The sequence below is a fragment of the Ictalurus punctatus genome, chromosome 6 (genome assembly GCF_001660625.3).
Source record: "Ictalurus punctatus breed USDA103 chromosome 6, Coco_2.0, whole genome shotgun sequence".
NCBI classification, from domain to species: Eukaryota; Metazoa; Chordata; class Actinopteri; order Siluriformes; family Ictaluridae; genus Ictalurus; species Ictalurus punctatus.
In genome coordinates this window covers 8728257-8742765 of record NC_030421.2, presented here as the reverse complement: position 1 = coordinate 8742765, position 14509 = coordinate 8728257, and the positions used below count along the sequence as shown (strand labels likewise).

General features: G+C 37.8%; 1 protein-coding gene across 2 annotated transcripts; it reads right to left on the bottom strand.

Annotated features, from left to right (window-relative positions):
- Window positions 1-1752: 1752 nt before the first annotated feature.
- On the bottom strand, window positions 1753-14509 carry frzb (frizzled related protein). Of its 2 annotated transcripts, XM_053680816.1 has the most exons (8): window positions 14367-14509; window positions 13906-14037; window positions 9268-10135; window positions 8598-8636; window positions 4327-4392; window positions 4038-4242; window positions 3776-3839; window positions 1753-2632 (listed from the first exon to the last, which is right to left on the bottom strand). In XM_053680816.1, exons 3-8 carry the CDS (start codon window positions 9740-9742, stop codon window positions 2570-2572), a joined length of 912 nt encoding a protein of 303 aa, XP_053536791.1. In that variant the 5' UTR covers window positions 9743-10135; window positions 13906-14037; window positions 14367-14509; the 3' UTR covers window positions 1753-2569. The 2 variants fall into 2 exon arrangements, with proteins under 2 accessions (XP_053536791.1, XP_017326368.1); XM_017470879.3 differs by lacking the exon at window positions 8598-8636 and having other exon boundaries at window positions 14367-14508.

Genomic DNA, 14509 nt, shown 5'->3' with positions numbered 1-14509 from the left:
CTCATTCCTTCTCCCTCTGATGAAAGGAATGAAAACAGGAGGTGCTCACTTCTACTGTGGCCTTTTGCTCACTTCCCACATGCTGCGTAATTTCAGTGTGTTAAACAGATTGATGGTGGAGGCTCTTTGCCAGTAAGGCACGGTGGAGAGAAATGGTGTGATTGAGGTGATCACTTACCAGGGGAACCATAAAGCGAGGCAGGACAGCCAGTTAAACACCGTAAATCCTCCGTTTTGTGTTAATTCTCCCATAAACTCTGCAGTAAATGATTGCACTGGCCGACTCCCTCGTCACATAAATCAGGTGGGGTGTAATTTCTGAGCCATCTCTCTGGACAGATAAATACAGAGCATAAACCGCAGCTCCATTTCCACGGTCAACACAGGCCGTGGGAAATGCATGTCTTAGGGAAACAAATGAAAGCAGGGAAAAAATAATTGAGATCATGGACATTAATTCATGTCCAGATTTTTTGGTTTATGATGTTTTATCACTGTTTTATGATGCTTTTTAGAGAGAGAGCATGTACATAAGGTTCTTGATCTAGGTTAATATGAAACTAACTGATGCAACCATAAATGGCCTTCTTTTTCATGTGAAGGGAGCGGGAGGAGGCACTCAGGATGTGTTTATGTAAAACCCCCATGAGAGAATTTGAACAAGAATTACTGTGCTGGACACACACACACACACACACACACAGAAATATTCCACAAACAATGAGCATTCAGCACTGACTGCAGGGAGAAAAGGAGCTATTTGTTCATTTCTAAATTAAACTAGGGAATTGGATATTAAACAATCCCATCCCTATAACGTGCAAGGTACATACACACACTCTTCTGTTCTTAGGTAGAAACTGTTCTACTGACTCTAATACAGGTTTCTGATCATCAGGTTATTTTAAAAAGAAAAAATTGTTAAAAATAAAATGTACCGCTTACTGCAAACATAGTAGATTAACCAGAGACATGTGTGGCATTTTCTTCTTTAGTTTAGCACTGGAGCTCTGAGGCTTGTGTAGCTAACAAGGTGGATTTTGTAATCATGCTGTACATGGTAATCTCCAAAATCATACAGAAAAGCTGGAAATTGTTTAGATCATAATACACACTATATGGTCAAAGGGTTTATGGACACCTGACCATCACACCCATATGTAAGTCTTCTCCAAACTGTTGCCACAAAGTTGGAAGGTCTTTGTATGGTGTAGCTTTACAATTTCCCTACACTGGAACTAAGAGGCCCAAATCTGTTCTAGCACGATGACACCCCTGTGCACAAAGCGAGCTCCATGAAGACATGGTTTTCCAACTTTGGAATGGAAGAAATCGAGTGTCCTGTACAGAGACCTGACCTCAACCCCACTGAAGATCTTTGGGATGAACTGAAACTCCGACTGCACCCCAGACCTCCTCACTCCTCAACATCAGTGACTGACATCACTAATTTTCTTGTCAGTGAATGAACACAAATCCCCACAGCCACGCCACAAAATCTAGTGGAAAGCCTTCCCAGGCGTGTGGAGGTTATTATAACAGCAAAGGGGAATGTATCTGGAATAAGATATCCAGCAAGGATATATGGGTGTGATGGTCAGGTGTCCACATACTTTTAGTAATATAATATAGCTTCAGTGTAAAATTTAATTATAAAACTTCACACACCAGGCATGTCGGGAAAATGTGTAAAATTGAGTAAATTTGATTTTTGTTTAACTTAATCTAATAAACATTTAACATGTAACTCAGTTCAACAGTCAGATATGTTTAATAGTGGAAGTAAAAGTGACAGTTTGAGCAAGGCTGAATCATCTTGTATCAATCAGTTTGATATAAAAAACAGCTGTCTTTAATGAACCACGGCATTCATCCTATGTATTATGCATTCATTCATTAACAGTGTCCTAATGATCAAGAATATCAAATGTGTGGCTAAAAGTTACAAAACCAGAACTACTGGGATATTATGCAAAAATATTCCTTTTAAATGAATGTAATTCATTAATGCTTAACAAACATTTTGTCTCAGTTTGATATAATTAATTTCAGGATTTCAGATTTGTCCTCGTGTTTGTGTCTTGTGCCAAACGCCCCCTCCCTCCATTTTGTTTTAATCCAGCGATGGCGAGACATCAGCACGGCTCCGTGAACACGAAGGCTTGATGGTGCGCTGCGTTGTGGCAAAACACTGTTTCTCATTTTCCTGCTGCTAGAAAAACAGTCATCTGCTCTTGTATAAGCTCCCTCATTCCCCATTGAATCCCCCTCATCTTCACTTGTAACACAAACATGAATCAAGTCCCCCAGCCCACCCCCACAAAAAAGTTCACACATACACACGCACACACATGTGCAGCAATGTTGAAATGAACATTTTGTTCGTGCAAAGGCAAATAAAAAGAAAAAAGAAAAATAAAAAAAGAGAGTTAAAAATTATCTTACAAAGCAACAACTAAAAACATCTCTGCTACAACTCATTACACATCAAGAAGTTCGTACATTAGTGCAATTTTTTCAGTTCTCTCAGATACTTGTGTGGTCGGGTTTGGTCCATGTCAGAGTGAGGTCAGGGACGAATGAGTCTGTCATTTTCCCGTTTCCTTCCTTTGCTGAGAGCCTGATCCCAGCGCTGGGAAGAAAAAAAAACACGATCAGAAAGTCATGTCGCTCAGACTCGCAGCACACATGCAGAACACACACTGCCACTTCATTCTCCTGCAGTCTTGAATACAGCAGGCTTTTTGTGTTCGCACAGCAGACCATCAGCATACACATCATAGAACAGAATGTACCCCCCCTCATCAACACACACTCATTTTTCTTGGCCTATTCTCACTCTGGTTTCTGCATGTGAAGAGAGCAAACCAATCACGAAGCCTTCACTGACAGACATTTTACTTTTTCATCCATCACTGTGTTACTAAACAGAGAAGGCGCCATTAATAAAAGTCAGTAGAAAATAACGGACTAGCTGCGGGAATCAGAGTCCTTTGTAGGCTGTAAAAAAAAAAAAAAAAAAAGGCTTTAACATCAGTGGGGAAAAAAACTTCGTATGAGAAAACGTTGACCTTAATGAATAACAAGTCAGCTGAGAATGAATGAGTGAATCTTTAAGGGCTTACTTGGCGGTTAAACTCTAATCATGTTTCATGCAGATAATTATTTTTTTTTAAAAAAGGCATCACATATCAGCAATATTTCCTGACTCTGCAACTTTGCTCCTGCTTAATACCCGTCTGTTCTTGGGTGAATGAATTACAGATATTTTTGTTTTTTGGTGGTGGAGATTTGATTATTTTCCTATAACAGCAAGCCCCTTACATATTAAAGTGCACAGGATGGAGAGACCTGCAGTGTATGACAACCATGTAGGATACAGCAGAACTGTGAATACACCATTTACTTGAACAAGTTAACGTCCATCCAAAGCCAAAATATGATCAAAAGTGAAACAAGTCGTTTATTACTTAAATGTGTGTGAGACGGCTTTGTGGGGTCCATTTGAATGAGTTGTTGATGTACAAATGATAACATTAGAATATTTTAAACCTGTGATTTGAAATAGAACAGACATTACTGTCAGTACTGCCATTATAGAAAACTAACAAACACCTTCTGACCAATCAATTGAGAGTTCAAATCCCAGCACCGCCAACTTGCCACTACTGGGCCCTTGAGCAAGGCCCTTAACCCTCAACTACTCAGATGTATAAATGTACATAGCTCTGGATAAGGACGTCTGCCAAATGCTGTAAATGCAAGTATGCAATACCTTCACTTTGCGTCCCACCCGGTCTTTCCATTTCTGTGCGATGGACCCTTCAATAAGAAGCAACCTGAATATGAAATTTAAAAAAAATTATATATATATATATATATATATATATAAATATATAAAAATATAAAACAACAATTTTACTACTACTCCCACTACTAAGGAGTACTAGTTGTTATTGTTAATAATAATAAAAATTAAAGTATAGTGGGTACAGTGCCAAACTCCATAAATAAAGACTCAAAGAAAGAAACAGTACCGTGATCGTTCCTCGTTCTCGTAGCCCATGATGATGTATTCTTCATTGGGCGTAAGTGGGGGACACAGACACCCCGAACTGTAGTGCAGTGTCACAGTATCACGAGGAATGTGAACCAGAGAAGACTTCAGTACATCCTTCACTTCCACAACAGCGCTGAGGTCGTGACTGCGGGTTTTTATCTCTTTCACACGCGCACGTATTACTGCGAGGGGATATCGGATGTTAGCACTTTGTATATGTTCACATATTGGAATTAATAATCTGCTTGTACGTATCTTAGACTCACCATAATTGTAATTGTTCTTAGTGTAGGTCTTTTGGCCGAGTTTCACAGACTTGCACTTACACCGATCTGAAACAGAAAACACGTGCTGTAAAAATAATAATTAAAAAAATTAAATACTAAACACAGATTACACAAATGACCCTCACAGTCATGAGTGTTTACATCTATATAGAATTAATTAGAATAAATAACTAAAAATGTTAATAATGCCAACTATTAAATTAATCATTAGATAAGCTCTTATTAATATTTTTATAGGTTATCTTATCAAACGATAAGGAACTTAACTAAAAAGATCTTTATAGGTCAATAACCAGCAAACTTTCAGTGTTAATCTCTGTTTTTGCCACAAACAGCCATGCAGTGTGAACAGAAAATGTTCTCCTTTGCTTATGATTCAGTAAAGCATGAATTGCACCTTTAAGGACATTAATGTCAGAAATGTAATACAGGGAGTCTGCAGGTGTCTTAAAGTTACATTTCATATTCTATTAAAAGTACAGTTTAAGACCACCTTTGCAGTTATGATGCACTAAATACAAAAAAAGTCCTTGAAATAACTTACACATAAATAATCTGAGCTTCGGAGTTGTTGACAGACAAGTTTTAACCAGCAAGAGTTTGTTGTTGTCTTGCCACTTTTGGTTGAAGATGCTCAGTGCTTGATGTAGTTCATTACTAATTGATCCACAGCACTGACATTTCTATATTTTGGCTGTTACAGTAAGGGTTTTATTTTTTTGTGCTGGTACTTAGCCACTCAAGCCAAGTGGAAGTTCATATTGAAAAGTTCAGATTGTGTGATTTTATGTGCCTCTAACGCAGATGCTGGGAACTGAAATGCTTGTTAAAACCTGTATGAATAGGCCAGTGAGGAGAATACCAACAATTTTTTGTCACTTTTGTGTCAAGTGTTACAAACACCAGAATGTCCATAGCCCAAAATCTCAGAGCATATAAATTCAAATTTAAAAAGTAAGTTAGTACTTTAGGCCTACATTTCATAAAATGTAATTTCAGAGAAGACTTAAGGACCCACAGGCACCCTGTAATACATACATCGCCTCCAAAACTACTGAGACAGCAAGGCCAATTTTTTGCTGTAGACTGAAAACATTTGGGTTTGAGGTGAAAAGATGAAGATTAGAAGAGAGTTAGAAATTGAGCTTTTACTTCCTGGTATTTATATGTAGACATGTAAAACAACATAGAACATAGCATATTTTGTATCAGACCACCCAATTTGTAGATGAGCAAAATTATTGGAACATGTGACTGACAGGTGTTTCCTTTAAACCAGGTGTGTTCTGTTACATTAATTCTGTAAAGAATAAATAGCTCGGGAACATCTACTCTTGGTTTTAGCCTTCAGTTTCACTTGTGAAAAGAATGGTGTACAACCAATGGAGCAACGGGCACCGAATGGGTCGTCAAAGGAAAACAGCAGCAGCTGATGACAGAACCATTGTGAGAGCTGCAAAGAAAACCCCCAAAACAACAGTCAGTGACATCAACAACAACCTCCACAGGGCAGGGGTGAAGGTATCACAGTCCACCATTTGAAGAAGACTTCCAGAGCAGAAATATAGAGGACAAACCACAAGATGCAAGCAACTCAGTAAGTAATCAGTAACAATCAGAAAGCCAGATTGGAATTCACAAAGAAATACAGAGATCAAGCACAAAAGTTCTGAAACCAAGCTGAACCTCTACCAAAGTGATGGAGAAAGAAAGGATCTGCTCATGATCCAAAACATACAAGCTCATCTTTGAAACATGGTGGAGGAAGTGTCATGGCTTGCATTTGCATGGCTGCTTCTGGAACAGGCTCACTAATCTTTATTGATGATGTTACTCATGATGTTAGCAGCAGAATGAATTCAGAAGATTACAGGAATATTTTGTCTGCAAATTTACAGAGAAATGCATCCAAGTCAATCAGGAGAAACTTCATGCAGAAACAATGATCCAAACCACACTGCCATCTCAACAACAGACTTTATCAGGGGGGAAAAGTGAAAGGTTTTAGACTGGCCAAGACAATCACCAGACCTTAAATCAGATGAGCAGTATTTGAAATCCTGTAAAGGAGACTGATGGGAGAAACCCCCAAAACAAACAACAACTGAAAGAAGCTGTGGTAAAAGCAATATGCAACCAAATATTATTTACGTCAATTTACTTCAAGACTCATCCGTTCCTGTTCCTATTTTTCACCTAAAAAGTGGGTGATCTGATACAAAAGGTTATATGTTTTATGTTGTTTAACACATCTAGATGTGAATACCAGGAAATAAAAGCTGAAATCCTAGACTCTCGTCCCATATCCCTATTTTGATTTCAAACCGAAATTTCTTGGGTGTATAGCACAAACAAATCAATTGGCCTTGCCTTTCCAATAATTTCGGAGGGGACGGTGTCTAAAACTGCTGTAGTTATCAAATGCACATGCAAAGGTGATGAGGAAAAAAAAAAAAAAAACTGCAAAGTACCACTGACTCCTTTACAGTTGCCATTGTTCACTTTTGTCTCGAAGTCAGGGTTTATTTCTATAATGAAGAGAAACTATGAGCTCCCCCCCCAAGATAATCATGACCATTTCCCCAGCATAATCCTGATCTTTTCCCCAGCTTAATCCTGATCTTTTCATATTGTAAACCTTAGATTTTACCCAGTATAAACTTGAGATCATAAGCCTGAACTTTTTCACAGCGTAAAGCTGAGATTTAACCAGCAGAAGACTGAGACTGTATGGAGCATAAACCTGATCTTTTACCAGTGTAAACATGACTTTTTACCCAACAGAAGCCTGATCTTTTACCCAAGGTAAGCCTGAGCTATTCCTTTTAACCAACCCTATTCCCCATTGTAGGTTAAAAATTATTTCACATCACCCTTGTATTCTGGGTAGAAAATGGACTGCTGTTTTACTGGACTGCTATTTTACAAATTCTCTACAAAGAAACAGAATAAAAATGAAATGTGAATGTATCCTGCAACAAGACAACAATCGTAATCAGAAAAATTATTTGAAAATACATTTTGCTACGACCCTCTTGGCCTGTATAACCAATATGAATAAAGCAGTGAATTATGTCTGACAGAGGTATAACATGTGTCAAGATGAAAAGACTGCTCAACCAGTTAGAACATGCAGAATTGCAGAATGCCACATCCCACTAGGGCACTTCTCATGCATGAGAGATGCACCACCCACCCTCCTGACACTCCCAGATGCCTGGACACATTATTGTCTAATTATTACAAGCTTTGTAAACTTGTATGCCATGATTTGTATTTAGTTAAGCAGCTTGACTGCAAATCCCTGCATGACATTTAAATCCTTTCTGGATCTACAAAATACCCCTAAAATTCTTCTCAGTTACAGGTGTACTTGTTAATGTTTTTTTTGTTTGTTTGTTTAATTTTCAATTTTATAATCACTTAATTTTTTTTTAATTCATGCATTTTTAACATTTATTCTTAGTGGATTGTATTATATGCTGTTGATTTTGATGTTGTGCTTCTAATTAATATATTTTTGGTTTTATTCTTGACACATGGGGCTGCTCGGAAAATGAGACCAGTCTCTATAAGGTTTTCCTTCTTAATTTAAAATAAATAAATAAATAAATAAAAATAAAATAAAATAAAAAAAACACACAAAACAACAAAAAAACCAGTGGATTAAAATCAATGAATCAGTGAACAGTTTTTGGACAGTTTTGTGACTTCTAGTAGCAGCCCTTGTTGTATCTCTGGGATCTTGACTCTGAGCAGAGTCCTTCTATTAATTGACACTTACTGTACATCATACGTCCACTATGTCCAACACACGGCAATGGGTTTTGAACATCACATCCTCTCAAGGTTTCTCCCTAATGCTTTACAGAGTTTTTCCTCAACACAGTCACTTTCATTCACCTCCACTCTCAGGGGAAAAAAAAAGGCACCAAATTGTACTTTTCAGGATACATGTAGTGTCACTGAAGTGGTACCCATAAGGGTGTGTCTTTTCTACCTTTAGTATCTGGGTATGTGAAGAGTGTATTAAAAGCTAGATAATTGGCTTGAGGACCACTGATTTAGTTCTTATTATATCTACATAAAAATTAAGTTGTGAGTCATCTTGGCAAACATGTAATTGTACAATAGTTTATAGTTAACTTTCTGTGAAGCTGCTTCACGATACCACGCTACAGATACAAACTGAAGTGAAGACAGTTTCAATTGGGGGGAGGGGGTTAGGGGGAGACAACACACTGTCTTACCAGGGCTGCATTTTGACAGGTCTTGAAAGAAAGAATTATCTTTAAGGAAGAAATAGAAACAGTTGTAACAATAACAATAGTAATAATAGCAAAAGCAGCAAAATACCAACAAAGATATCACTCTTTAGAGCAATTTCACAGAAGAACCTTTGTAAAAACAAACAAACAAATAAATTTTAACAATCCTTCTACTTGGTGGTTCTGTAACCATTTTCTTTGTACCACAAAGACCCAAACACTTACAGTATGCAGATAAATGGTTAAAGAACCATTTAGTAAAACCCCAAAATGGTTAAATGGTATTGCTGTAGCTGTTTTACAGTCTTATCTATATAGAACCCTGCACCAGAGGGTTACATCCAAGGAGACCCTCTTTAGAAAGCTAGAACCATTAAATGTCCAAAGAACACTTTCAAATAAATAAAAAGTGAACAATGGTTTTAAAACAAACAAACAAAAAAACAAACAAACAAAAACAAAAAAAAACACCACACAAAAAAACCCGGAAGTTCCTTTGAGTGTTCCTTGGATGGCAAACTGCATTTTGTTTGCAAGTGTGAATATTATTCTTGATAGAAGAGTGCAAATGTAAGTCACAGCCAATGTTAAGTTGTTAGAAGTGCACTAGATAATTTGGGGGGGTGTCAGTGAACTTGGAGTCGGTGTGTACCTGATGGATCTACTTTGACGATGGCTTCAGGTGAGATGCACACAGCGCGGTCGTACACCGGCAGCTCGTCGCACGCCAGGCTCTCAGGCCACGTGTGGTTGTACTTCTTGAGGACGGGCTCGCAGCCCGACTTGGCGCGCTCGCATACGGACTTGCACGGCTTGATGGGGTCGCGCTGAAAGCTGATGGTGCAGATGGGCGCGTACATGGCGCAGAGAAAGAAGAGCAGGTCAGGGCTGCAGCCGGTATCCAGCAGCGCCTCGTACTGCTCGATGGCGAGCACCGCGTTGGCCTGCGTGCTGTGGTGCAGGTGGTTGGGCATCTTGGTCATGTTCCACGGCATGGGGTGGCACAGCGGGATGCGCACCATCTCGCACGAGCCGGCCAGAGCCGCTGCACTCGGACACCACACCAGCACCAGGCACGCCACCGCGACCACCACACACACCAGCTCGGGGATAAAAGCACGCCACATCGTCTCGCTGATCTAATCTCGAAGAGTCTATAAGATCAAGCAACGGCGCTCCTGATCTCCAGCGCTGAACAAAAGTTTTTAAAACTCCTCGCGTCTGCGTCACGCGAGTGTGTGCACAAATCTCATCGCTTTCCTATAATGCAAACTTGTTCAAAAGAAGAAAAAAAGAAAGAAAGCTCTCCACGGAGAATATTGGTTGTGAGTCGTCTCTGCGTTTCCGCGCTCGGAGTGATCCCGAGCAATGAGAAAGCTCTTTGCACGAGTGCGCGCGCAGGTGTAGTCCCCAAATGACGTCACTGGGCAGGACCTGGGTGATTTTGACATGCAAACCAACCTCCTCTCCACTCCATCACATCGCCAAGCAATGAGTACTTTCCCTTTCTCCTTCAGCTCCTAACAGCATTAGGACACACTGCATTAATCCAGGAGCTCTCTCATATATATATATATATATATATATATATATATATATATATATATATATATATAAAAACACATCCTTACCAACACCGACCTGAAAAAATCCTTTGTAACTTCAAATATAAAGATCTTTACAAAATCGCAGCGCAGTTTGGCATTTCCTTCCCAAAAATAGCCAGGCCCTTCCATATTGGAACAGCAAGGCCAATTCTTATATTTTTGCTGTACACTGAATACATTCGGATTTAAGATCAAAAGAGTAATATGAGATAATAGATCAGAATTTCAACTTTCTTTTCCTGATAGTTACATCTAGATGTGTTTGACAATTTGGAACATGGCAACTTTTGTTTGAACTGACTGACTTTATTTTGGGTTAAGAAAACTGCATGGTATGATATGCTGTAGGTCAGGGGTGTCCAATGTTATCCGGAAAGGGCTGGTGTGGGTGCAGGTTTTCATTCCAATCAAGCAGAAGCCACACCTGAATCTACTGAAAGCCAAAATCAATTGATTAAACAGGTGGATTCAGGTGTGCCTCCTGCTTGGTTGGAATGAAAACATGCATCCATACAGGCCCTTTGCAGATAAGATTGGACACCCCTGCTGTAGGTTATCATGCCTCTATAAGAAAAATGCTGTGATTTATAAAACATAACTTTTCATTTAAAAAAACATTTACCTTCATCGCCACTTAAGGTTATGTATGAAACGAGCCATGTGATTCAGCTAAGATTACCCATTTGATTCAGTTAAATATAGCCATTTGATCCAATCAAGACTAGCCATTTGATTCAGCTAAAATTAGCCATTTGATTCAGCTAAGATTAGCCACTTCTTGAACTGAGTTTAAGTAGGTTTTCTGTTAGTTGGTGTTACACACTCATGTAACATTTCCTTATTTCTCTAGCACATACACTATGTATGCATGTATGCATGTATGTATCTAGACAGAAAGGGTCACAGCACTGCAAAGTTTTTCTTTCACCCTCAATTGACAAACATGATTCATCTCATTAGCTCATTGCCAATGAGTTGCAGAGAGAAAACAGAACTCTCTCTCCAGGTCTGGAGTGTGACAGCCCTGCCCTGTAGGGAAACTTACAGTGCAATTAAGATACTTTAAATTCCTAAAACTCTTTAAGGTCAGGTACCACCCCCTAAGGGCTTGTCCCACCCCATTCTTAATCCACATCAAAATGAAACAAAACCTGTTAAAGCCTATGTTAAATACTTTGTGTAACATTAAATAATATTTTGAATGCATATTTTGTATAACAAATTTTTTCTCAAATGGATTAAAATGTGCAAATGAGAAAAGGTCATTAAATATGCACTAATTATGCATAATTTGAAGCAAATGTTTATATTTAGAATTATTTTTGTTTTGCAACAGTGTAAACTTTACATGAGTTTCTTAATGTTTTTCATGCAATTCCTTCACTGAAAGTTTATACAAAATATGAAGACATATCACATAAAATCAAAACTTCTCAACACTCAATGTTTGAGTCAATGTTTTAAGACTTATGAAAGTGTATGACATTTTGAGAAAACAGCTAATAAGTCAGCAACCACAAAAAATTCTTTCTGAAAAAGCTTTTCAGTGATGAGTGATTCAATATGGAAAGATTTAAAATGCACATAATTTTATGTTACATGCCAGGTCGAGATAAAATTATTTTATCATCAGTCTTTTATTTGATGTATTATGGGAGTGACATTGTTTATGGAATATATTTGAAGATTGACGATTAAAAACAAAAACAACATTCTGCCATGGTAACTGGCTTTAAGGGAGGATAAAATTTTGGCCATAGAAACTTCAAATTACTTCATAAATACATACACATATGCAGGAATCCACTGTTAGGCCATCAACTTACACACTGCAGAGACCTGAGCTTACTCTAGAATGTTAAAACTGTCTTCTAGTGACCTGTGGCGAAAGTAATGTAACTACACAGATGCTGCATTCACTGATGCTGTCACCTTTTATTCACTTTTAGTCCAAATAATAGTCAAAGCTGTCCAAACAACACTGATTTTAATTATAAAACAGCTAGTTAACCAACAGTTGGGCAGTTGTCTTTAAGGACAGTCTCTGATTCAGCGTTACAGAGCTTCCTCTGTAGCCTCCATAAGAAACAGCTGCACTACACTGACTCATTTAACAGTCTAGCACGCGTGCATGCACACACACTTGTGTGACTGGCTTTATAAATGAGAAAAAGATTTACATGAGCTAATGAAGTGGATTTTTTTTTTATCAATTTTTTTTTAAGAACCGTTCAGCCCAAAATGAAAAGTTTTCATTTTTCAGTTTTGTTTTTACCCCAAATGACATGTTTGGTGCCTGAAGATTACGAGGCTAATGTAGCAATGCAAGTGATGGAAGCTTATAGGATCATGGAAACTGCATGCTTAAATCAACTGTAAAGTGAATACTTTTAGGGCAAATTATAAAACAGCACAGCTGAATTCTCCAATCTGATTGGTCAGAATGTGTGGATTATTAATTTTTTTTCCCCAGCAGGGCTTGGACAGTAACAAACGATAAGTTCATATTAATGCGCTAGTTGTAAGACGTTATTTTTTCTATAGTAACAGCTCATACGCAGGGACTTGAAAGGTGGATGCATGCTCCACATAACCTAAGACTAATCAGTCCGTACAGGATTTCAAGTTTTTTTGTGAATGTTCGGGACAAAAATGTTTGATTTTTTTGCTGCTTTTTTCAAAATTTGCAATGCAACTTGATTTTTTTTTTTTTTTTAAAAACGGAAATCGACTTGAATTGGCAAAATTGCACAATTGTTTTGCACGGACATTCACAGTGATGTTTGTTGGTAAATGAGACCTTTTAGCTAATGACATCACGACACGTCTTGGCCTGTGGAAAATCTGTGGAACATCTGCTGTAATTTTTTACAAATTACAAACTCCTCCAAATATTGCGGAGTTTGCTTGATTTTGCGTTCATTTCAATGATCGCAAAATACCGAAATCCTGGAAGTTTAATTAAAAAGATTAATAATAACCAAATTTTTAAAAAAGATATAAAATGGATCATTGATGCGGTGAAGCTTTCTGTTAATAGATGTTTATGTAACATTAATGGAAGGAGTCTCCAGTTTCACCACTTTGTAACAGTAAGTTTTCTGACATGCTAAAGAAGAGTTTGTGCTTTCTGGTTTTTCAGTCCCATGACAAGCTGCAATTTTAACATTAAAAAAACAAACAAACAAAAAAACAATAACAGGAACTAACTTGTTTCACAGACTTTCCAGAACACTAAATGTATACTAAAGATTTTAAAAGCCTAATATTTCATTAATTAATAAATGAAACATTGTAAATGTTGACATCTTGCTGAGGTGTAAGCAGAAGAAAACACCCAAGACCATGTTGTTGTATGAAATTAATCCACTTCACATTGGGCTGTATCACCCCACTACTGTGTGGATTATTTTCCCATAACAGCACAGTCTGTTGCGTTATTCCTTATTTAATGCACTTATTTGTTTGCATTCATTTTGCAGAATCCAGAAAAATATTAATTACTTCAGGTTGTTTTGTTTTTTGTTGTTGTTGCTCAGGTTGGTGTTGGAGCTGCTACTAAGCTCAAGTCAATTGTGATTTAAGCAACTGACAAAATCCACAATGTAAATGACATCTTGTGTCTTATAATGAAAATACACAATTAAATACATCTACTTTCCTTGATAAAATATGTTACTCACTTAAAAAGGTATCACAGCACTCCTTTCTCTGAAACAAGGATTCCTCAAAAGCTTATTTGCGGAATCCAAGGGGTTGTTGAGGAAGCCATTTTGTTCAGAGTGTACTGAAGTTAGAAACACCGTAGGCCAATACTGCATGAATCATACATGGAATTTCACAAGGTATACATGTGCAAAAAGTGCAAACATAAGTTTTTAAGAAGCAATAAATAAACCAATATTCAGTACCACTTAATTAAAGGGTTAATTTAAGGTACATGAAAATAAGAGTTGCGTTTAGATTTGAAAACAACATGCTGAGGTTAGGCACTCAGACTAACATGGGTGTAAAATAAATATTATGCCCACTGCAGCCCTGACTTGCTGACAGCATTTATAATCATACCTACTCAGTTCTTGGCACACATTTCCAAACCAGACCATGATGGGGAAATATTCAAACTTCAGAGGAAATGTTTTACCTCAAAGACCACACATGATTTGTACAGCTCATCAGTTCCTTTGGTGTTGAGGTTAACACACCAGGTCACTACAAGCCAATGAACATGTTAAGTCAACATCCACCAGTAGTCTATACCCACACCAGCTGCTACAATTACAGTCA